The sequence below is a fragment of the Microcebus murinus genome, chromosome 16 (genome assembly GCF_040939455.1).
Source record: "Microcebus murinus isolate Inina chromosome 16, M.murinus_Inina_mat1.0, whole genome shotgun sequence".
Lineage (NCBI taxonomy): Eukaryota > Metazoa > Chordata > Mammalia > Primates > Cheirogaleidae > Microcebus > Microcebus murinus.
In genome coordinates, this window is record NC_134119.1 from 70,570,668 (window position 1) to 70,596,676 (window position 26,009).

Below are 26,009 nucleotides of genomic sequence, written 5' to 3' on the forward strand. Positions count from 1 at the left end.
ATAAATTTTAGAATAAGCTTGCTGATATCTATTAAAAAATCTATCTGGAATTTTGATTTGGATCACATTGAATCCGTAGAGCAATGACATTTTAACAATATTGAGTCTAACAATCCATGAACATAGTATATTATTCCAATTATTTTAATTTTCTTTGTACAAGATCAGGTAATCAGTGTAGAGCAATAGTTTGACCTTCTCTTTCTTAACTTGGATACCCTTTATCCAAGTTCTTCTTTTTCTCTTGCCTGATTGCTCTGGCAAGAACTTCCAGCACTATGTTGAACTATTGAATAGAAATGTTGACAGTGGGCACCCTTCTTTTGTTCCAGTTCTTAGGGGGAATGTTTTCAACTTTCTCCCATTCACTATGATGTTGGCTGTGGATTTGTTTGAGATATGTTCCTTCTAGGTCTAGTAAAATTAAGCTGTGAATCCATCTGGTCTGGGGGTTTTTGTTTTGGAATATTTTTCATTACTGCTTGGATTTCATTGTTCATTATTGGTTTGTTCTTCCTGATTGAGTCTCAGGAGATTGTGTGTTTCCAGGAATTTTTCCATTTCCTCTACATTTTCTAGTTTATCTGGGTAGAGATTTTTCATAGTATTCACGGATGATGTTTTGCATTTCTGTGGTATCAGTTGTAATGTCTCCTTCTTCATTTCTGGTTGAGGTTATTTGGGTCCATTCTCTTCTATTCCTGGTTAATCTAGCAAGCAGTCTGTCAATTTTGTTTTTTTCACAGAACCAACTTTTTGTTTTATTGATCTTCTGTACTGTTTTTTTGTTTTCCATTTCACTTAGGGATATCTTTCATTAGTACTCTGCAGTTTTCTCCATAGAGATCCTCCACATTTTTTGTTATATTTATACTCAAGGACTTCAGTTATGTGGGCATTGTAACTGATATATTTTTTAAAATTCATATTCCAGTAGTTTATTGCTGGCATATAGAAATACAATTGACTCTTAGATATTCATCTTGCATCATGTGACCTTGACAAACTCACTTGTTAGTTCAGTTTTTTAATAGATTCTTTTTGGTTTTCTACATAATCAAGCATATAGTTATTATACTACCCAGGATTTCCAGTATAATATTGAATAGTAGTGAAAGGTGGTATCTTTCTTCTTTCAGATTTTATGGAGAAAACATTCAATAACTGTTTTCTCTTACCATTAAATATGATATTATCTGTGGATTTGTCATAGATACCCTTAATTAGGCTGAGAAAGTTTTATCCAGTCCCTAGTTCGCTAAGAGTTTTATCATGAATTTTGTCAAACACTTTTTCTTAGTCTATTAATATGGTGAATTATATTGACTGATTTTCAAATACTGAGCCAGCCATGCATTCAAACAATGAATCCCATTCCTTCATGATACATTATCCTTTTTATATATTGCTGGATTTGATTTGCTAATTTTTAAAGGAATTTTGCATCTATGTTCACAAGAGATATTGGTTTGTAATTTTTTCTTGTGACTTATTTGGTTTTGGTATTAATGTAATGCTAGCCTCATAATATGAGTCGGCAAGTGTTCCTTTCTCTTCTATTTTTTGGAATAGAGTGTAGAGTTATTTCTTCCCGAAATGCTTGGTAGAATTTACAAGTGAACCATGTGGTCCTGGAGTTTTATTTTTGAGAGGTTTGGATTACAAATTCAATCTTCTTTTATATAGGGCTATTCAGGTGATCTATTTCTTCTATAGTCAGTTTTGGTAGTTTGTGTCTCCCAAGGAATTGGCCATTTCATTTATCAAATTTATAGAATTATTAGTAGTGTGTCCTATTCTCGTTTTTATGATTGTGGGATCAGTAGTAATGTTTCCTTTTCATTCCCCATAATGTTTATTTGTTCTCTGTCTCTTTCTTTTCTTGATTAATCTGTCTTTTAAAGTCATTATTTTTAGATTTTCATCAATGAGGATATTCCAGCTTGGTTCCAGAGCCTGAAACTAGACTCCTTGGGTCTGGAACCCAATCACCTAGGAAAGTGAAGTTTTTGTTGTACTGCACACAGAAATGTGCAGCCATCTAGGAGACTCCATATGCTTCTCCTCACCTTGGGAAAGAAGGTGAAAGAAATCATGGCTTCTAACTGGCCACAGAGATAACCTGGGCCCTGAAGTTTTTCTGGAGTCTTAGATTCCAAACTGGGAATAAATATTTGCTTCAGGGGCCTGACATTTGGGTCATTAGATGGACAGAATGCCTACCTAAATGTCACTGAAGACTGAGGACTGGGTAAAGCAGGCCCCAAGGCACTATGGAGGCTGGAGTCCCAGGCTTGCACAGGGGAGTCCAGTCTCCTATTCCCAGTCCCCACTCCTGCCATTCCTGAAAAATGAAACACACAGAGTAGAATTTAGAAGGGGACAATAGGAGCTGACAGGGGCAAGGGGAGCTCCAATCTGTAAACCTCATAATATTGAAAAGCACTTTTACTCACATTACTTTTAGAATACATATAGGGTTTTTGAAGGTAGAAACTATTATCATGACCATTTTACAGAAGAGAGTGCTGAAGCTCAAAGAAGTGATACCTTTGCTCATGATCACACAAGAAGTGGCAGAGCCATAGTGGGCCCAGGAGTCTGGGTTAAGCTATCTCCTCAGGTGATCTTGATTTTAGGGAGACGGCAGCCCTGGCTGACACTTTAAATGAAGCCTCTTGAGAGAACCAGAGCCAGACAACCCAGTAAGCCATGCTGGGATTCCTGACATCCAAGAACTATAAAAAAATGGATGTTTTAGGCCTTTAAATTTGTGGTTACTCATTAAAAATAACTGGTTGTATAGCTGAGGTAATACTAGCAAAAGTAGCTGCCACTTATGGAAGAGTAGCCAGGTTACCTGTATTATCTCCTTTAATCATGAAAAGCAACTCCACTTTACAAGTGAAGAAACTGATGATCAGAAGGTTTCAAATATGTGTTTAGGCTGGGCACAGTGGCTCATGCCTGTAACCCCAGCAATTTGGGAGGCCGAGGTGGGAGTATCAATTTCGAGACCAGCCTTTGCAACATAATAAGACCCTATCTCTAAAAAAATAATCATCCAGGCATAGCGGCACACTCCTGTAGTCTCAGCTACTCAGAAGGCTGAGACAGGAGGATCACTTGAGCCAGGAGTTCAGGAGTTCAGTGAGCTAGGATCGTGCCATCCACTCCAGCTGGGGTGACAGAGCAAAACCCCATCTCTGTTAAAAGAAAATCTGAAATAAATAAAATATGTGCTCAAGGTAACAAAGTTGGCCGGTGGCAATCCTGGGATTTGAATCCAGGAAGTCTGAATCTAGAGCCCAGGTACCTGACTGCTTAAGTATCTAACATTTGTTAAGCACCTACTGTGTGTGCTAGGTACTGTTCTTAGTGCTGAAGACACAATAGGCAACTAAACAGATGAACTTGTGGCATTTACTTGCTAAGGCAGCAGAAAGACAATAAAAATAAGTAAGGTGAACCAGATGGTGAAATATAGCACTACGAAGAAAAATTAAACAGTTTGTTTAACGGTGGTTACATTTGGGAAGCGCTGTGCCTTCAGGGTGGCCAAGGAAAGTATCCCTAATAAGGTGATATTTGAACAAAGCTCCAAAGGAGCCCCAGTAACAACATATATTGATATCGAGGAGGTGTGTTCTGGGCATAGGGAACAGCAAGTGCAAAAGCCCAGAGGTGGGGGCATGTATGATGTGTTTGAGGACCAACAAGGAGGGCAGGGTAGCTGAAGCCCAGGGCAGGAAAGATTGGATGCTAGCAGGCCTCTTGGGCATTGGTCTGGGAGGGCCCCACCATCCCTCCTCCTGAGTCTGAAGGGTTGGTGGAAGTGGGCATCCCTTCAAGTCCAGGTCAGAGTCACTGCCAGTGGTCTGTGCATCTCACCAAGGAAGACCCTGCCCAGAGTTAGGGGTGGGGAGAGACTCTGCCTCCTCCTCTCTCACAGGTGAAGGTCATGGTGGTTTTTTCCCATTGGAGTTACGGCTCCTGGTTGAGGGAGGGTGTAGCTAGATGGGGAAGAATCTGCGCTCTGAAATCACTTTGTCATGAGCCCCATCTCTCACACGCCCAAGACCCGGAACATCCTCATCCAGTTGGGGGGATGGGATTGGAGATGTGTCCCTAGCTAGGTTTAATGCTCTGCTGTGGATGTCTGAAATTGCTAGTAATTTCTGAGCATAGGGTTCCACATTTTCATTGTGTGCTAGGCCCTGGAAATTATATACCAGTTCTGGAAAAATATTATTATTTGTTACATTTTGCAAGAAATGAAAGCATAGAGATGCTAAAGCACAACTAGTAAATGGGAAGCTGAAATTTGAACCTAAACTCAGGTTGGCCCTAGGGTGTGTGCTCTTAACCACTGGTCTAGGCAACATTTGACTTTGGGAGAGCCGTACAGGAGAACAGCCCTCCCATTCTCACTCCAGAAAATAAAGCAGATGACACTCTGCTCCTTCCCCTTTTCCAAATTAAAGGGGGGTGGTAGGTAGAATGATGACTCTCCAAAGATATCCAAATCCTAATCCCTAGTACATGTGAATATTTTACCTTCCATGTCTAAATGGACTTTGCAAATATGAGTAAGTCAAGGATCTTGAGATGAGAAGATTGTTCTGGATTATCTGAGTGGGAGATAGATGTATTCACAAGGTTCCATAAGAGTAGGGCAGGAGGGGTAAAATCAGAAGTACAGGTTGAGGGGATGTGGTGAGGCCATAGCAAAAAGCCTCTAGAAGCTGGAAAATCAAAGAACGGATTCTCCTCTAGAGCTTCCACGAGAAGCAACGCCCTGCTGGCACATTAGTTTTAGCCCTGTGAGACCTGTTTCAGACCCTTAACTCCCAGAACTGTAAGATAATAAATGTATGTTGTTTTAAATTTTTAAATTTACTTTTTAAATTCACTTTTTAAATTTCTTCATAACACCTCTCCCTACTTATATATTGGTGTGAATTCACTGACAGCCACAACATTATTAATCATCAGAGAAGTGCAAATTAGAACCACAACGGATATCACTTCACATGTATTTAGAATGGCTATGTTGAAAAACACAGGTGCTATCACGAGTTGGCGAGGCTGCAGAGCAACTAGAACTCACATGCATTGCTTGGGGAAGTGTAGAATGTCCATTCAATAAAGGGAATCATAGAAAAAACATCTCTAGTCTTGGCTGGGAAAATCTAGAACTGATCTCGCTTTAGCATTATATCAAGTTATTTGTTCTATTTCCAGTGGCAGTTTTTTAGGAAACACAGTGTTTTGGCTTTCTGACACTGCCTCGTTTGCCTGGTGAGGCTGAAAAATAGCTGAGTCTGCCTGACCTCAGATGCACACACTGACTTTAACTGCGGGTCAATGAAGAAATTAAAAAGAAAACAAAAAAATTTCTTGAAACAAATGAAAAAGGAAACACAACCTACAAAAACCTATGGAATATAGAAAAAGCAGTACTAAGATAAAAGTTTATAATAATTAGTGCCACATCTAAAAGTGAAAAAACTGCAAATAAATAACTTAATGATGTAGCTTTAAAAATCAGAAAAACAAGAGCAAACAAAACCCCAAATTAGAAGAAATAATAAAGACCAAAGCAAAATAAATGAAATTTAAACCAAAAAATGTAAAGAGATCAATGAAATGAAAAGTTGATTTTTGAAAAGATAAACAAAATTGATAAATCTTTAGCCAGACTAAGAAAAAAAAAGGAAGACTCAAATAAAATCACAAATAAAAAAGGAGACATTACAGCTGATACACAGAAATTCAAAGGATTATTAGAGACTACTATGAGCAAGTATATGCCAATAAGTTGGAAAACCAGAAAAAATAAATATACATTCCTAGACACACATAGCCTACCAAGATTGAACCATGAAGAAATCCAAAACCTGAATAGACCAATAACAAGTACTGAGATAGAAGCTGTAATAAAATGCCTCCCATCAGAGAAAAACTCTGAGGGCTTCATTACTGAATTCTAATGAACACTTAAAGAAGAACTAATACCAATCCTACTCAAACTATTCAAAAAACATTGAGGAGGAGGGACTACTACCAAACTCATTCTATAAGGCCTGTACCACCCTGATACCAAAACCAAAAACACAACAAAAGAAAACTATAGGCCAATATCTCTGGTGAACATAGATGCAAAGATCCTCAACAAAATACAAGCAAACTGAATTCAACACCACATTAAAAAGATTATTCATCATGATTGAATGGGATGCATACCAGAGATGCAAGCATGGTTCAACATATGCAAATCAATGTGCTACATTGTATCAACAAAGGACAAAAACCGTATGATCATTTCAATTGATGCTAAAAAGCATTCTATAAAATTCAACATCCCTTCATGATAAAAAACACTCAAAAACTGGGTATAGAAGGAATATATCTCATCAACATGACAAAAGTCATATATGATAGAACCACAGCTAGTGTCATAATGGGGAAAAACTGAAAGCCTTTCCTCTAAGATCTGGGACAAGACAAGGATGTCCATTTTCACTACTACTATTATTCACTGGAAGTTCTACCTAGAGCAATCAGACAAGAAAAAGAAATAAAGGGCATCCAAATTGGAAAAGAAGAAGTCAAATTATTTGTAGATGGCATGATCTTATATCTAGAGAAACCTAAAGATTATACCAAAAACTTTAAGAACTGATAAACAAATTCAGTAAAGTTGCAGGATATAAAGTCAATATACAAAAATCAATAGCATTTCTATATGTCAACAGCAAACAATCTAAAAAAGAAACCAATAAAATAATCCCATTTGCAATAGCTACAAATAAAATATCTAGGAATAAACTTAACTGAAGAAGTGATAGATCTCTACAATGAAAACTATAAAACATTGATGAAAGAAATTGAAGAGGACACAAAAAAATGGAAGGTATTCCATGCTGATGGTTTGGAAGAATCAATAGTGTTCAAATGTACATATTACCCAAAGCAATCTACAGATCAGTGTATTCCCTGTCCAAATACCAATGACATTTTTCACAGAGACAGAAATAATAATCCTAAAACTTATATGGAAACAACAAAAGACCTAGAATAGCCAAAGCCATCCTGAGCAAAATGAATAGAACTGGAGGAATTATATTACTTGACTTCAAATTATACTACAGAATGGTAGTAACCAAAACAGCATAGTACTAGCATAAAAGCACACAGACCAATGGAACAGAATGGAAAACCCAGAAATAAATCCACACATCTACAGTGAATTTATTTTCAATAAAGGTGCCAAGGCTAAAAAGCTTCTGCACAGCAATGAAAACAATTTACCAAGTGAAGAGACAACTCACAGAATGGGAAAGAATATTTGCAAATTACACATCTGACAAGGAAATTAATAACTAGAACATATAGGTGGCTCAAACAACTCAATAGGAAAAAAAATCAAGCAATCTGATTTAAAAATGGACAAAAGATCTAAATAGACATTTCTCAAAAGAAGACATATAAATGGCCAAGTATATGAAAAATGCTCAACATTATTATTCATCAGACCCAAACTACAATGAGATATCATCTCATACCAGTTAAAATGGCTTTTATCCAAAAGACAGGCAATAAATTCTGGTGAAGATATGGAGAAAGGGGAATCCTTATACACTGTTGGCAAGAACGTAAATTAGTACAACCATTATGGAGAACAGTATGGACGTTTCTCAGAAAACTAAAAATAGAACTACCATATGACCCAGCAATCCCACTGCTAGGTATATGTTCAAAAGGAAGGAAATCAATATATCAAAAAGATATTTGCACTTCCGTGTTTATTGTAGTATTATCCACAATAGTCAAGATTTGGAATCAACCTAAGTGTCCATCAGTGGATAAATGGATAAAGAAAATGTGGTACATATACACAATGGAATATTTTTCAGCTATAAAAAGAATGAAATCTTGTCATTTGCAACAACATGGATGGAACTGGAGAAGATTACATTAAGTAAAATAAGTCAAGCAACAAAAGATAAATTTAGTATGTTCTCACTTGTAGGAGCTAAAAATTAAAGCAATTTATTTCATGGAAATAGTAGAATGATGGTTACAAGAGGCTGGGAAGGGTAGTAGAGGATGGGGACAAAGTGGGACTAGTTAATGAGTGCAAAAATATAGTTAGATAAAATGACCAAGATCTAACAGTTGATAGTGCAACAAGGTGACTATACTCAACAATAAGTTATTATAATACATACTTCAAGATAACTAAAAGAGTGGAATTGGAATGTTCCCAACAAAAATGATAAATTCTTGAGGCAATGGATACCCCAATTAACCTGATTTGATTATTACACATAGTATGCCTGTTTCAAAATATCACATGTACCTCATAAATGTATATAATTATATACTCATAATAATTATATATATACCCATAGTTAAAAATAAAAATTTTTTAGAAAGAAAGTAAAATGATGGGAAAAGATACGTAAATATTAACCAAAAGAAAGCTGGTACAGTTATTTTAATATTCAGACAAAGCAGACTTGTAGAGAAAAACTATTCTTGAGACGAAGTAAATATTTCATAATCACGCCAGGCAGAATTCACTAAAAATATATAACATAAATAAGGCAAAAAGTGATAGATATAGGAGGAGTCAAATCTGTAATTATGGTACGAGATTTTATAAATAACCACCAACAAATGATCATACAAGTAGATGAAAAGAGAAGAAATAAACTGGAAAACTGTAAAATGTAGGAACAACATGATCATCATACTTGGCTTAAAGGATATGTAGAGACCACTGAGAGTAACAACACAAAATACCTTTTCTTCTTGCATGCATATTGAACATCTAACAAAATAAACTATACATTCAGCCATAATCAAGGATCAACAAGTTTCAAATGATTTCTGTAAGAGCAAATATACAGTTTAGAACTCAGGAGTATGGCTACTTATGGGGGAGAAGGGAAACACCACGCTTGGAGGGGTCAGAAGGGACTGTTCCTGGGCTAAGGTTCTAATTTTTTATATTTGTGGCCATTACAGTGCTGTATTCTTTGTGGTAATTCATGGATATGTGCAAATACGATTAATTTACTTTTCTCTATGTCTTACCTCATTAAAAAAGTAAAAAATCATGTAATTTCAATTATAATAAATTACATAATCATCTATAATTATATATTATACAAATTATATAATCATAAACATATATTAATTATATCATAAAAGAATTCTATAGATTAATGTCTAAATTTAAATTGTTTATAATTCATTATATTTTTTTCTTTTTCTCTTTGTGTTTGGATACCATTATGTGAGAATATCGTCCTAATGCTCTGTCTCCATCTTACAAATATGAAGGGAGACATTGCTGATGCAGGGAGGATAGCGGAATGAAACAATGGGAGGAGTCCATGTCTTTGATGCTCTCATGAAGCCTGTTGGCCTGAAATACTCACTTCTAGACACCTTGTTAAGTGAAACAATAATTGCACTTGGTTTAAACCATGGCAGTTGGGCATTTTATACTAGTTGCCAAAGCTACTCTAAACAAATGACACTCCCTGTAAGAACAACCCTGACAACCACAGCATTATCTAGAGAATGTGTCTTTGACAAAGGAGTCAGGGAGTTGGTGTGAGATCCTGGTTAAAAATTCAGAACAGGGCCTGGAGGGCTGAGAGAGTTGAAGGAGTGAGCCAGTATTTAAAGTAACAAGTCAATGACTATCAGGTAATCTAACTTGTCTCCTCCCATCCATTATTCTCTTTCAAGCACTATTTTATTTTATATTTTATTATTATATTTTATTTTGACAGTCTCACTCTGTTGCCCTGGGTGGAGTGCAGTGGCATTGTAGCTCACAGCAATCTCAAACTCCTGGCCTCAAGTGATCCTCCTGCCTCAGCTTCCTGAGTAGCCAGGACTACAGGCACACACCACCACACCTGGCTAATTTTTCTATTTTTGGTATAGATGGGGGTCTCGCTCTTGCTCAGGCTGGTCTCGAACTCTTGAGCTCAAGCCATCCTCCCACCTAGGCCTCTCAGAGTGCTAGGATTACAGGTGTGAGCCACCGCACTTGGCCCTTATCCTTTTTCTTTATAGCACTCATCATACATTTGTAACCATGTATTTGGGTGGTCATTGTTTAAGGCAGAGGTCCTCAAACTTTTTAAACAGGGGGCCAGTTCACTGTCCCTCAGACCGCTGGAGGGCCGTTGAAGAGTGTGGCGCACATTCCACACATGCGCACTGTGGGCCCAGGATGAGTCGGCCGCTAAGCAGGACAGGCAGCGGGGGCAAAAACACTCGGCGGGCCGGATAAATGCCCTTGGCAGTCTCCATGTGGCCCACAGGCCGTAGTTTGAGGACGCCTGCTTTAAGGCTTCAGTTTATTAAGACATTCATTTCATTCCTGCAAAGGAGAGCCCCCAGTAGCTAGCTGCAGAAATATGCATGTTTATTTCTCATGTGAAAGCCTAGGTAGGCAGTCAGCATCATCAGGCATAACTCTCATCTTGTTATTCTGACATCCTGAACACATGGCTTCCACCTTGCGATCCAAGACGCCTCCTCCGGGCCCCACCATCACACTACAGTCCAGGCTGTGGGGGAGGAGGACGAGAGTAGAGGGCTGAGTGTGGCCTGAAAATGGTGCATCTCTACTGTGCTCATCCTGTGGCCTAGACATTCGTCACATGGCCACACATAGCTGCAAGGGAGGCTGAGAAAATATTTACTTATTTTGAATATCCACGCACCCAAGCAGCATTTAGGAAGAATGGGAGATGTATATTGGGGAAGAATTAGTTGTTTTTGCCACTGCCTTCCTCTCCATACATACTGCTATGGTTTGTTTGTGTCCTCCCAAAATTCACATGCTGATGCTCAAACCACAAGGTATTAGTATTAAGAGATGGCACCTTTAGGAGGTGATTATGTCATAAAAGCTGAAACCTGATGAATGTGATTGGTACCCATATAAGAGGTGCGCGAGAGCGAGCCTATTCTGCCACGTGAAGAGACAGTAAGAAGGCACCGCCTTTGAAACACAAAACAACCCCTCACCAGACTCGAAATCAGCTGGCACCTTGATCTTGGACTTCCCAGCCTCCAGAACCGTGACCAATAAATATCTGCTGTTTATGAATTACCCAGTCTAAGGTATTTTGGTCTAGCTGCCCAAATGTACAAATACTCTTGGCTCCATGAGGGCAGGGACAATGTCTGATTTGTCCCCCAGAATCCCAAATGCCCAAAACAGTACCTGACACTAACAAATATTCCATCAATTAGTGAGTACATGAAGGTGGCTTAAGAGAAGAGTTCAGAGAAATTTTAAGAAGACATTGCATGGAAATGAGAATGGTTCCTGAGAAATGCATGATTCTTGAGTAAAAGGAAAAATGTGGATATAAACCAAATGAAAGTTGGCTTCTCTCCCAGTGTTCTCTAAAGACTTATGCAGGATGACAGGCAAATGGTCAGTATAAGCACTTCCTCCTGATGGGATGAAGGGAAAAAGAATAAGAATTTCAATCAGAATCTTGAGAAGGTAAAAGCCTATTTATAGCATGTTATGATTAAACAGTAACTTTCTAGTGATGGAAAAGACTTCCTTGGAAAGCAGTTTTTTTGAGCTTGTGATGGTCATTAGTATCTCCATCAGGGAATATAAACCACATCTGTATGCTAGGATTCTCTGCTTGTATGCAACAGAAATTCATTCAGGTTACTTTAGAGGGAATATGGATTTTACTAGAGTAATACTGTGTAGCTCAAAACAATTGAGTAAAGAGTTGAACAACTGGTCCTTTAAGAAAAACTGCAGTCAGAGAAGATCCGTTCATCTCATCAGGGGGGATTAATGGTCTGTCTCTTTAAGGTGTGGTTCTAAGAATGACTCAGCTTTCAACACCTTCCATCCATGTGTTGCTCTTCTGAAGGTTCAAAGTCTTGGGTGAGGAAGTCTGACTGGTCTACCCCAAACAATATGCTTTTTCCTTGGCTGGGACAAGGGAGGGTCACAGACAGTGATCCACAAAAAATGGAGGAGGGATAGCTCACAAAAATCAAGCAGCACACAATAAACCCTTTGGCTTCTGGAAGAAACCATGGAACTCTCCTGGGAGACCTTCTTGAACTATTTTGCCAGAGGGCAGTCTCCCCAGATTTTTTCCATACTTTCCTTGCTAACATTATTTAGCAATTCAGTAAAATAAAGATGGCCGTAAGTTCTTTGCTGCTCCTCTCATCAAGAGGTGGAGTCTATTTCTCCTCATCTTGAATCTGGGCTATACTATCACTTGCTTTGAATAGTAGAATATGGTGGTAGTGATGTAGTGCCAGTAGTGGCCCTGTGCCTTCAGAGTTCTGGTAGTTTCCCCTTTTTCCCTCTTGGATCCCTGAGCCACTATGTATAGAGGTCCTGAGATCCTGCTAGAGAGACCTCCAGCCATCATAGCATGGAAGTGAAGCCGTTCTGCATTTGCAGCCGTAGGCAAGATCAGCAGAACATTCCAGCTGAGCCCAGCCCATATTGTAGAACTATAAGCAAATGATTGTTGGTGTTTGAGTCACTAAGTTTGGGGTTTGTTCCTTATGTGGCAAGAGATGACCAAAACAAGCAACAGCCCTATTTCTACTTGATCCTTAGGGCCAACCTCAGCTATCACCATAATCCTCTCTTGTCTGTTTGTCCAATGGTAAGAGGCACCCAGAAGGCTTGGGAATAGTCTCAGCTTCTAGTTCTATGGAACTGTTGGGTCTGGTGTGTGTGGTGGAAAAATTCCCTTGGGTAGTAAAACTTCTAAATCAATAGGACCCCAGGTGGCAGGAACAGAAAGCAAGAATTTTCAGTAGGCAATTGATATAGGGAAAAGTATATCTGTTTTCAATTTGTTTCTGGACATTTGTTTTCCAACATCAGACACATCAGTTTAGGGGCATATTTCACAGCTGGTAGAATAGCTCTCCAACCTCAGAAAGTGGCATCCTTCATTGAAGACCAGAGTTGAGTCTTCCTAGGGCCACACCACTGTTTATAGGGATTATAGAGGTGTCAGGGATACATGTCGGTGCCAAGAGAGTTCCTTGGCTATCAGCAAGGTGATGAGGTATAATATGGTAAACCGACTATTCTGATGCCCCCAGTTCTTCACTCCTCCCTGTATCCATGCCCTTTGTCAAGTGGCCTTACAATTCTTTTCCTAAATGTGGAGTCTATTTTCCTCTTCCCTGGTGACTTGCTCTGGCCAGTAGACTACAGTGAGTGACAGAGTACTGGTTACAAGTCTAGGACTCAAGAGACCTTGCTTTTCTACTTGTTCTCCTGCACTTCTGCCTTCACCAAGAGGAGGTGGCCCATTTGTCTTCAGAGGACGAGACACATGTGGATAAGAGTCTCCCACCCCAGCTATAACTAGCCCCAGCCAGCTGACACAGCCAGCCACCCCCAGCCAAGATAAGCAGAGCCACTTAGCCAGCCCTGAGCTGATCCTGGATATGGGAATAATAAACACTTACTGTATGCCACTGAGGTTTTGTGGTAGCTCATTATCTAGCATTATTGTGACTAGATAACTGCTACATATGGTATGTAAGTGATATATGAGGCATGCAGTAAGTCCATAGATATTAATAAGAGGCTGGTAGGCAAGAAAACAAAAATCTAAGTCCAGAAAGAATCTCTATGCCATTAAAGCTACACTGTTCTCTCTCTATGGTGAAAAGTGCTTGGTATGATCAACCTTCCACCAGATGTCTGGCTGGCAGGGTCACATGGTACCACTTATGGCTTCCTTCTCACTCATGCCTTTCTATCGGAGAAGCAGCTTAAACTCCGTAAGAGCTGGCTTGCCTGCAGACAGCATGTTACGTCTTAACTGTGCTTTACCTTGCAATATTTCAGTCCCCAAGAATTAGTACTTTATATTAATATCCAGTAGTCCTTGGGAGGTTTCTTTGTCAACAAATCAATTATTTATGTAAAAGGAACCCAAGGGCAGGCAGTTCAGCCAGACTCTATAGGGTACTGGGTGGGGTAGGTGAGGCACCAGGAACCAGGATTCTCTCTGGCCATGTGGCCTTATCTCCTTCCAGGTCTGTTTATTCATGAGTATACCCAGCCCCAACTTATATGACCACTCAGGTAGCTATCAGTCTCTTTTGAGTCTGACTGGACGTTAGGAACCCATGAGCACCTATCAGCTGATGCCAGGGAGGGGTTAAATCTGATGGAATAAACATGGCAGCAAGGGAGTTCAATACCCTTTTACCTGGGTGTGGGTACAGGAAGTAATTGCCCAAGAGCGTAACAGCTGGTCAGGTAACCCCAAATGACACCCACTTCATTCCCTTCCTCTACTACCATATACTTTTAAGGAAATCAATCTTTAAAAGTACTGACTCTCTTACCCTGACCTATGCTGACAACCCTTATCATACAGAATTATCATCAAAGCTGTGACCAAAATAGATGGCACAAGACAAAATTTTTAAGAACATGAAAGAATGCAGGACTCTTTCTAATCCCAGAATTAGATGAAAATGAAACCTCCAAATTAAAACACACTTTTATATCGTAAGAGCAAAATCCAATCAGAGAATCAGAAGGAAGTGGAGTACATGACCAACTCCTTTGAGTCATGGAGTTAGGGCACAGAAGCCACAAGTTGGGTATCTATGGCCGAGTTAGGGACTTGGCCGAAAATCTCCGGTCACTATGAAAACACAAGCATGTTTAAAGATTACAGTCTATCTAGGATGATAAAATGTTTCTGGTGGTAAAGTCAAGTTGATATATGGCTAATTAACTTGGGAGACAAAAAGTATGGAAACGACCTGAGGATAATCACTTTTTAACCTCAGGCAAGAGTTAGGAATAGATACCTTTAAGAGATTCTAAACCTTAATATTAACACTTTTATGTTAAAGGTTAATTAGTATTTTTTTCTGTTTGAGAAAATCTCTTAATTCCAATTAAAAATGCCCATTCAGGTAACTAAAATATACTTGTGATTATCATTAAGTTTAAAAAATTATTGGAATATATGTTTTAGTTTTGTAAGCATAGTTGAAAAGGTGGAATCAAGTAGTATTAAAAGACCTCTTAGAAGTAACTGGATGATATATGTAATACTTTAAAATAGAATAAGATTTGCAAGCCAAACTTTTTTAGGCCTAAAGAGGCACTAAACTTCTGGATTTATAACTTTAACAGAAAAAACAACAATAACAACAACAACAAAAAAAAAAAACAACAACAACCTATTTGACAACCCCAAACACTTTACAAACAAGAGACTGAGAAATATTTTATTTTTAACTTTATTTTTATTGTTGACACTATTACAGATAGAACGACCACAACCATATTAACAAACCAAAAACCTGTGCACAGAAACAAGATGAAGAAAATACATCAAGATGTTAACCATAGTCTTTGGATGGTGAAAATATGGGTGAGTCTCGTCTACATTTCTGTACTTCAGAGTTACTATAATAAACACATATTTCATATCTTCATATGTAATGGAAATATATGTAATAAAGGTGGACTACCAAAACACTATAATGATGAAGATCACTCAAGGAAATCGAGACAAAATAACCATTATCCCACAACGACCACACAACCATTTCTTAATTGTTTTCCATCCTTCTTCCCATCTTTGACACTTATGCATACTCATCATTAACACCCCAGTAATCACAGACCGGTGTACAGATCAAGATGTTGCCAACAGCAGTTGTTGCTGGGTGTTGGGAATATGGGTGAATTTTCTTCTTCTACTTTACTGAATTTCCAAAGTTTTCTATGAGTATGTATTATATTTGTAATGGAAAAATTCATACATAAAATTTATTACCAAAACACCAAAGATTATTCAATGAATTTAAGACAAAATATTTAACCATAATCCCACAACGACAATACTATTTTAGTTATTTTCCACATTTCTTTCATATTAGACTTTATGATTACATATTTAAAACACTGTTATAATCACAACCTTGTGCACTGAAACAAAATGGAGGAAATAGATCAAGATGTTAACAGTTAGTTGTTGGGTGCTGGGAGTATGGGAGGATTTTTTCTTTCTAATTTACTGTTATTTCCCAATTTTTCTTTTGAGGGAATGTATTATGTTTGTAAAGGAGACATACATAATACACTTTGTTATCAGGACACTACTTTAAGGAACATCTGAAAAAATTAAGATGAAAGTATTTAACCATAATTCCACAAAGGTAACATAACAGCTATTTTGAATACACATTTTGACACAGTTATAATCATAAACCTGTGCACAGAAACAAAAGTAAACAAGGTACTGAAGAGTATATCTGTCTTTGGATGAGGGGGATGTAAATTTTTTTCCTCCACTTTTCTGTATTTTCCAAGTGTTTGATAATGGGTTCAAATTATGTTCACAATGGAAATGTGATCATAAACATTTTAGTAACACTACCATAAAGAACAATCAAGGAATTTAAGAAAATAATGCTCAACTATAAGCCTACAACAACACCACCACCACCACGACAGCTTTTCACTATAAGCATATATTTTTTAACAGTTATAATTGTAGTATAAATATAATTTTGTGTCCTGCCCTCTCCACTTAATAGTCTGCAAATACATCTCCATGTTACTACACAACTCGTGATTATCATTTTCAAACAGCTGCATAAGAGTCCACAGATATTTACTTAATCATTGCCCTATTGTTTACCATTTAAGTTGTTACTAACTTTTCACAAACTTAAGGTTGGAACAGACACCTGACGTCTGACAACTGCCTTCTGAAAAGAGCCTACTGATTAACACTGCTAACAGTAACGAGCCTATCAAGTTGACCCCAACATCAACACTGAGTCCCGTGTCTCAAGACTCCTCTTCCCATGCAGGGCCTCACTGCCCCTCGGCATGCCAGGACGTCCATTCCAACCTCAGGTTTCCCTATGCAGCTGGCCCTCACCTACACCATGCCATCAAGAAAGCGCCTTCCTTCAAACTGGGCAGGACACCCACTCAATTCATTCTCACCAACCTGGCTTTCCAATCCTCCCTCCGGTGTTTTCTTCTGTCTGTCTCCTCTCCCTCCTAGGTCTGGTGATGTATTAGGACTCCCCCTTCTTTGGTTTATTCATTTCTGCTTCTTGCTCTAACTCTACAATGTCCCTACACTTTGGTATTACCTGCAGCTTTGACAAACTCCCACGAGCCCTAATCCCAATCTAGGAGAGTAAGATTCAGACACATTTCCCCCAGTGGGTATTTAATGATCTGCACTTATTTTGCTCACCTAATGTACAGATCTCTTCTTTTATTTTTTTTTTAAGTTTTTTTAAATTTTAAATTTTTTTTTCCAGCCAACTCATGGCCAAAAAAATTTATTAATATAGCCATTATGCGAGGGGAAGGGAAGTAAAGGAGCACAGGTGATCCACATTATAGGACACGGCGGGGGAGAGGGGTTGGGGGGAGTGCGCGGGGGGGGGGGGGGTACCTCAAGCTGTGAGATCAACTTGTGATTAAGAGGAAAACTGAGAAGACCAGACAAATACGAGACTCTAATGGACAGCTCAGAAAGACTGAGGGCTAAAAGAGAAGGAACACATGGCACCAAAACAAATTAAGGCTGCTGGGGACCCTGAGTCCATGTCAAGCTTGGGTTGGACTGTAAAGAAAGCTTTCTTTTTATTTTAAAGGAAAAACGTAGGGTTAGAGAGTACGACAGGTAAAGAAGAGGAAAATTAGCCATAGAAAGATCTAAGGATATTAGCTCCTGGGCACCCAGGTTGCAAACTGACTTGTGGCAGCACACACTAACGCACAGGGGACCCAAGCCACACTGCTACTCGTCACTTAAGGCAGGGAAGCGCACAAAGGAAGCGATGAAAGGTTGTTAGCCTGCATCCTTATTTACAGCAAGAGAGCCTCTCCCATGGTTCTCAACCTTCATCAGGCACTAGTGATCTAGTGATGGTTGCAACCCATTCTTTAAAGGCAAAGATGTTAAGATTTACAGGGAAAAGCTTCAGGTTTTATGAATTCACTATCGAACACATGTTGAGTTGGTTTATAAAAAAAAAAAAAAAAACAACGAAACTTGTAATATTTTTAAATGAGAACCACTGCAAGGTACATACAATGTGGCAACGGATCAATGTGAGTCACAAAAGGCCAATCTGCGTATTGTAAAAAGCTCACACGACATTAGGTTCCAGAGTGTTGGTGCAGACAAAATGGCTGCAGGAAGAAGCTGAAAGAACTTCTCTTTTCAAACAGCAAAGAGTAAAAGACATGTTATCTTTCATGCCTACACCTTCACAAGACTATTTAAGAGTAAGGAACAAAATACTCAAAAAGATACTGACAGGGTTCAAATAATGCACAATCAATCTTTCTCAGGATCTAAGACACTTACAAATATATTCTAATTTGTTGCTCTCTCCCTCCTCCAAAAAAGGAAAAATCAAAGATACCAAGTAAGGTGCCTCTGCACAGCAAACTGTAACTACGTATCATATTAAATCCAAATATGTGATCACTGTTTTGCTATGATTTGCTATTTTATATACACCTCAGGAAATATAGTTTTCAGGCGTGTCATTTACAGTTGATCGGGGCAATCTCTGTATTCTCGAACACTTATGGGGTTCCCCTCACTTATCTGTGTGAAAGGTCCGCACGCAGCACTGGTGTGTGATGCAGAGACGGATACTGAGAGTGTTCACACGCAGCCACTTCTCGGGCTGAGCGGTCTGATGTTAAGTCAGGTGTTATACATTAAGGTAAGTTTGCTACTGACACTGTCAATGGTTGGTCTGAATTTTCCGTAGTTTGGTTAGGAGTCAAGTCCTAGGGGAAGGTCTCCCAACCTTTACTCCCAACCTTTGCTCTCAGCCGGTGTGGGTGTTCTGGTGTCTGGCGAGGGACAGGCGGTCACTGAAGAGCTGCCCGCAGACGTCGCATCTGAAGTACTTCTCGTCAGCCCGACCAGCACCGCCTGTGCTGGTGCTGGCACCTTCGATGTAGCCGGAGCACCCCCCAAAGGCACCGGCAGGCTCAAAGATGACCAGGCTAGCATGAGTTTTCAGGTGCTCACCGAATGCTGCACAGGAAGTGAAGGCTCCTGTGCATTCGTGGCAGTCATAGCACGGTTCTTCCACCTCGATCTCTTGCTCTTCACCTTCTTCTTCTGGGTCTTCGATCCCTGCACCGTCAGGCTCGTCAGCATCTCCCTCTGGCTCTTCAGCTCTTTCTTCTGGGTCTTCGATCCCTGCGCCGTCTGGTTCGTCAGCGTCCCCGCTGGGTTGGTCAGCCTCTCCGCTCGGCTGTTCAGCCTCTCCATTCGGCTCTGCAGCCTCTCCATCTGGCCCTTCGGCCTCGCCATTCGGCTCGGCAGCCTCCACCTCTGGCTCGGCAGCCTCCACCTCTGGCTCAGCAGCCTCTACATTTGACCCCTGAATCCGCAGAACTTCTCGTGGAACAAGGACATTGACCTCAACTTCTTGGGCTGCTGCTCCTCCTCCTTCTTCTTCTTCTTCTTCTTCTTCTTCTTCTTCAAGATGAAGCTCCTTATGCTTAGTGAGGACTGTGCTATGAATAAAGGATTTGCCACAGTCCTTGCATTCATAGAATGGTATAGCTCCTTGGAGGGGCTCAGTAAGAAATGAGGTATGAGTGTAGGCAGACCCATACTCATAAGGCTCATTCTTATGAACACTCACATGATCCGCAAGTTCAGCTGCATCAAAGAAGGACTCTCCACATATGGCACATTCAAAGAGTCTCTCTTCAGTTTCACTCCTCTGAAACTCAGTGAGGGCTAAGCCTGGAATGACAGCTTCCTCAGCCATCTCAGCCATCTGGCTCTGCTCCAGTAAATCATCTTCCCTATGAAGTCGCATATGCTCATTAAGGGCAGAGCTGTGAATGAAGCCCAGCCCACACAGAAGGCATCGAATGGCTGACCCAGCAAGGGCAGGGTTCCTTTCTGCAGCACGATTCCTCCGTGGCTTCATCGGCAAGAGGGCAATAAAACCATCATCACACCCCTTCAAGGAATACAACTGGTCTTGTTCATGGATTCTCTGATGCTCAAAAAGGAATGAGCTATGAATAAAAGATTCCCCACACTTTGGGCATTCAAACAGCTGCTCTCCAGTGTAATCTCTGTGATACTCGCTGATGGAATGGGTGTGAGTCACAGAATGCGTGTACTCACGGCTATCAACAAGGCACTTCCTGCTGTGGACTTTCTGATGGTCTGTGAGGTCTGTGAGATCCACAAAGCCCAGCCCACAGTCCTGACATTCATAGATTGTGTCATCAGGGTCTTCCATCTGAGGTTCAGCCACTTCTGAGACCTGAATGACAGAGTCTTCAACCATCTCCTGGCCATGGATCTCTTCACTACAGGTCTCCTCGCCTTGGGTCTCTTCACCACGGGTCTCCTCGCCTTGGGTCTCTTCACCACGGGTCTCCTCACCTTGGGTCTCTTCACCACGGGTCTCCTCGCCTTGGGTCTCTTCACCACGGGTCTCCTCGCCTTGGGTCTCTTCACCACGAGTCTCCTCGCCTTGGGTCTCTTCACCACGGGTCTCCTCACCTTGGGTCTCTTCACCACGGGTCTCCTCGCCTTGGGTCTCTTCACCACGGGTCTCCTCACCTTGGGTCTCTTCACCACGGGTCTCCTCGCCTTGGGTCTCTTCACCACGGGTCTCCTCGCCTTGGGTCTCTTCACCACGGGTCTCCTCACCTTGGGTCTCTTCACCACGGGTCTCCTCGCCTTGGGTCTCTTCACCACGAGTCTCCTCGCCTTGGGTCTCTTCACCACGGGTCTCCTCGCCTTGGATCTCTTCACCACGGGTCTCCTCGCCTTGGGTCTCTTCACCACGGGTCTCCTTGCCTTGGGTCTCCTCACCATGAACGTCCTTGCCATGTGTCTCTTCACCATGAATCTTCTCGCCGTGAGTCTCTTCTCCATGAGTCTCCTTGCCCTGAGTCTCCTCGTCACGCGTCTTCTTGCCATGGGTGTCCTTGCCTTCAGTCTCCTCGCCATGGGACTTCTCTTGGGTAGAGGTTTTATGATGTGTGTTGAGGTCTTTACTAGTAGCAAAGCATTGCCTGAACTCCATACATTTAATGTGTGCCTGTTCCTTAGCGTATTGCTCTTGGGCATAACTTGTCTGAGGGTCAGCAGGGGCCAAACTGCGAATGACAGATAGCTCATAGTTTCTACTTACAGAAGGCTTCTCTCTATCGTGAATCTTCTGGTGCTCAGTGAGGTCATAGCTACAAGCAAAGGACTCCCCACACTCCTGACATTCATAGAGCTTCTCTCTAGGGCGAACTGTTTCCTGTTTGCCAAAGGGCAGAGAATGAATTACAGAGGTTTCATTGCTTCTGTGCTCAATGTATTTCTTTTTAGCACGAGCCTTCTGGTATGTACGAACATTTGAGCTGGGAACAGAAAATTCACCATCCTTCTTAACTTCACCAGATCCCTCTCCAGTAAGCCTTTTCTGAGGCGTGGCATGGGATACACTCTGTATAACAGAGTCCTTGTAGTTGTTATTCTTACTCGCTTCGTAAGGCTTCTCTCTGGCAGGAATCTTCTGTTGCTTATCATTAAGGTCTGAGATATAAATGGAGCACTCTCCCTTCTCAGTACATTCAAGCAGTTCATTTCCATTGTGAATATTCAGAGGTCTGGGAGCTGCTAAGCTATGAATAACAGACCTCTTGTATTCCATTCCTTCACAGGTGTTCCCTCCAGCATGGACTTTCTGATGGTTAATAACATCTGAGCTCTGGATGGTAGACTCTGCAATCACTTTGGGTTTAATGGGCCCCACTGCACTGGGACTTTTCTGAGCTTCAGCAGAGGCTAAGCTATGAATAACGGACCTCTCATATGGTTTCCCCTCAGAGACATCTTCTTTAGTAGGAAACTTCTGGTTTTCACTGGGGTTAGAACTGATGGTGAATGCCTTCTCCTCATTTTCAGGTGGTCTTGTTATAGTATGACTCTTCTGAGATTCAGTGAAGGGTACACTATGAATTACAGATTTCTCATACCCTCTGCCTTCAAAGAGATTCCTTCGAGAATGAATTTTCTGACGCTCGCTGAAGTCTGAGCTTTGCATAAAAGCATCCCGGCCATCATTAAGGTCGCAGAGCTTCTCCTTAGAGTAAGTTTTCTGACGCCTTTTAAGGGGCTGACCAGGAATAAAGGTTTCCTCACACACTTTACCCTTATTTTCAAATGGGTTTCCTCTAGCGTGGATTTTCTGATGTTCTCTCAGGGATGAGCTATGAAGGAAGGTCTCCCCACACACCTTGCATTCATAGAGTTTCTCTTTACCATACATTTTCTGAAGCTCGTTAAAGGTTGAGCTAGGCATAAAGGCTTGCTCCCGCTCGCGTTCCCGTGCGCGCTCACGCTCCAGTGCGCGCTCACGCTCCAGTGCGCGCTCGCGCTCCCGTTCACGATCGCGCTCCCGTTCGCGATCGCGCTCATTATCTTTGTCATCACCAAAGTGTATTTTCTGGTGCTCGATCAGGGCAGAACTATGGAGGAAGGTTTCCTTGCACACCCTGCACGCATAGAATTTGTCTTTGCCATATATTTTCTGAAGCTCGGTGTAGGTCGGGCTAGGCATGAAGGTCTCCTCGTATTCCTGATCCTCCTGATCTTCACATTCCGCGAGATACTCTCTCGCGTGCATCTGCCGGTGCTCGGCCAGGGCGGCGCTCGTACTGAAGGTCTCCCCACACTCCTTACACTCGAAGCGTTTCCCTCCAGCCTGACCCTCACTGACAGCCACACTGTGAATAAAGGACTCGCCATACTCATAGAGGTTCTCTCTAGTATGCATGATCTGGTGCTCGACAAACTCTGAGATGACACCGAACGACCTCCCACACTCATCACACACATACGGCATAGACGCAAAATCGATAACTGGCTGTGCGTTGGTGAAGGAGGGAGAACTCAGGCTGCTCATGCTCATAGCTTTCCTCATTTCACTACTACATCCAAAGGGCTTCTTTCTGGCGCAGCCTTTCTCATCTGTGTCGAAATGATAGCGCCTCTTTCTTTCAGTAACTCTCTTTTTGGAAACAAGGTTTGAGTTAAACCTAAAGCCTCCCCTAAACGCATTCCCTTCATCACCCCTCTCCTGGATCACTGACTCCCTCTTGTTTAATGAAATGTCCTTCCAGTTATCATCTGACATTCTGGGGAACCTCTGCAGCCGATCACTTGGCTCCCTTGCTCTTCCTGATTTGGGACTGCATGACACATCCTTGACGAACTTTTCCATTATCACTCCATGGGAAGATTCATCTTCACAAATCCCCCGCCGGTGGGTTGACTTTTTGGCTTCAGGCATAGTTTTCAGACCTGGAAAGAAACCCCAATGTAAATACTCCCTAGTCCCTGTACTTGTACAAAACGACAGTGGGACTTGGAGGAGAGCACCCTTCTCTGATGTGTAGGGATGGAAAGTGTAGAAGGTTTTTCGATATGCATCTCATTGGTTGTATGGCTCCTCTGTAGGATCTGCCTGGTGCTTACCTCTACTGGTGCTTGGGTAGGCACTTCTCTTGGACCTTGATGAGTGGCCCTGTGTCATGTGGGAGTGGCCGTCATCTTCGGCAAGCTGCACCCCTGGTCACAAGAACAATACGACGGCTCAAATTTGAGTTGAAGACCAAGACTCATCACCATAAACTGATCTCCGTCTTTCTCTGAGCCACTAAATATGAAGCAGCCCATATCCGATTCTTTGGATGTCTTTCATTTGCTGTCTCATTTCCCTACTATCCATTCCTTAACACAATCTAATCTGCATTTTAATTAATTCTTCTGACTCCACCCAGAAATTTGTACAAAGACCCCACGTGTCCCCGAATTCTGTGCATCCTCTTTTAGTCTTCACCTTCTCGTAAACACCTCTTAAGTCTTGATATCCTCTTTTTCACTGGCCTCCGTGGTCTTCCTCTTACCTCTTGACTGTTCTTTCTCCACCTGCTCTCCAAACACCGGAGCTCCTCAAGGCCCCATGGCCTTACAGACCTGCACAGCCAACTGCCTAGCACCACTTGGGCTAGATGTCTTCCAGGAGAGTCCACACAAGAACTAAGGATCCCATTCTAAATGTACGTTTAAAATTTTCCAGTGCCACAGCTCTAGAAAACATATCACCCCCACCCTGTGCAATGTATTCTTCACCCAAAGCCAGAAGGATTGCTTAAAAACACAAATCTGGTCATTTACTCCCTTGTTTGAAATCTTTCAAAGGCTTATTATTATCCTTCAAGTCCAAATATTTAACACAGACTCTTAACGTCCCGCAGCTTGAAAAGAGTAAGGTGACAAAATGCTCCAGTGAGTGGACTGGGAGTGACCGAGAAAAGCGGCTGCTTACCTAGTGAGAGCAGCTTCCTGTAGTTCTCCATGTTGTCTTGGATTGTGTTGTGAGGTTTCCTGTCCTCAGTGAGGTCTATGACATTTTGGTATGATTCAGCATCCTAAAACAGCAAACACAGACCTCTCAATGGAGTCTGTCCTCATGGACATCCAAAGAGAAAAGAATAATGTTGGCGACATGGGAGCTACATATATGAAGTTATATAAGAAGTGCTCACAGTATTTGGGGTTCTGAGTGATCCAAGTCAAGTGTTACTAGGGGCCTACGTCGTACCTACCTTGCTGCTACACTCTGAGGCAGATCCGAAAGACGCATGACACATATTCCTTGCCCTCATGCAGCTTATAATTTGGTTGGAGAGAAAAGACTCATGAAACAATTAGAGAACAATAAACAATAAATTGGGGTATAGATAATAAGTGCTAAAGTTTGGTAAAGGGACAGTTCAGGGTGGGCCTGAACAGTCAGCGAAGGTTTTACAGAGGGCCTCAGTTAGGGCCTTAAATGGTACGTGAAATTATGATACATACAGGAAGGGACTGGTGGGAAAGCTCAAGCCGGCTAAATATCAAACCACATGGTATACTCAGGGAACAGAAAGAAGATGCGTTCAAGCAGACGTCTGGTCAGGACGTGTGACTTAAATCTCCCTTCCTGTTCTTCCACCACACAGCACAGCTACACTGAGGGCACTTCCAGTATGTAGAATTTCCAAATAACTCAGAAATAACTGTAAGCACTGAGGGCCTTCATTTTACAACTGCTTTTTCTGTTTTAATGGACATTTACCTAAAAAGGAATTTTAAAATTCCCCGCATTACTCAGGAAAACTTTCTATGCAGGATCCTAAAGGATCTTTGCTTGTTGCCAGATAGCTGCACTAGAACCTCACTGGTTTTGGTGAGTCCTGGTCCCAGAGAGGACAGCACTGAGGCCTGGAGAGAGACTTGACAGGGAGATGGTACTGTGGGAAGCCCACAGGCTTTGGAGCTGGAGAGAAACCTTGGGTCGAAGGAGGATCACACCATTTATGAGCAATGCAACCTTAGAGAACAGAAATCTTTCTGAGCCTCAGATTCTTCATTCTAAAATGAGAAGAAGAGCATCTACCTGCCTTTCAATATTGTGGATGAGGATTTTCTGCGATGTAAGGTGTTTTGTGAAGAAAATATAAAAGTTTTGATATTAAATTTAATGTAGTTGTATTGCTGGGAAGAGACATGAATGCCATAGCTACATGAAAAATGTAAGGAAAAAAGGGTTTGCAGAGTAAGGTGCATCTGCTACTAAGAAAGAGGAAGAGACACAGGCATCGGGGTTTAAGTGGAAAGCCTTATTTATGCAACTGCCAGTGTCCAGCCATTAAAAAGCAAACACAACAACAAAAACTAAGCAGGGCAAGGAAATGAGGCAGAGCTTCAAAAATGCAACTCTTTCTCACATGAAAGAAAAAGGATGCTTTGACTTAAAATCTAAGTTTGTCTATGCTAGTGGGTAGCGGTAAAGCAGTTGCTCACTTTGTGTTTGAAATCAACAAATGACATCTAAATGTACATGAGCCG

General features: G+C 41.3%; 1 protein-coding gene across 9 annotated transcripts in view; it reads right to left on the minus strand.

Annotated features, from left to right (window-relative positions):
- Positions 1-16,120: 16,120 nt before the first annotated feature.
- The window catches only part of PEG3 (paternally expressed 3), a 48,723-nt gene continuing 38,834 nt past the window's right edge, over positions 16,121-26,009 (minus strand). For all 9 annotated transcript variants that reach the window (XM_075993294.1, XM_075993295.1, XM_012748580.3 and 6 more), the window contains 3 exons: positions 24,445-24,547; positions 23,592-23,684; positions 16,121-23,417 (listed from right to left, as the gene is read on the minus strand). In XM_075993294.1, the coding sequence (XP_075849409.1) occupies positions 18,907-23,417; positions 23,592-23,684; positions 24,445-24,547 (4,707 nt within the window). In that variant the 3' untranslated portion in view covers positions 16,121-18,906. The remainder of the gene's footprint in view (positions 23,418-23,591; positions 23,685-24,444; positions 24,548-26,009) is intronic.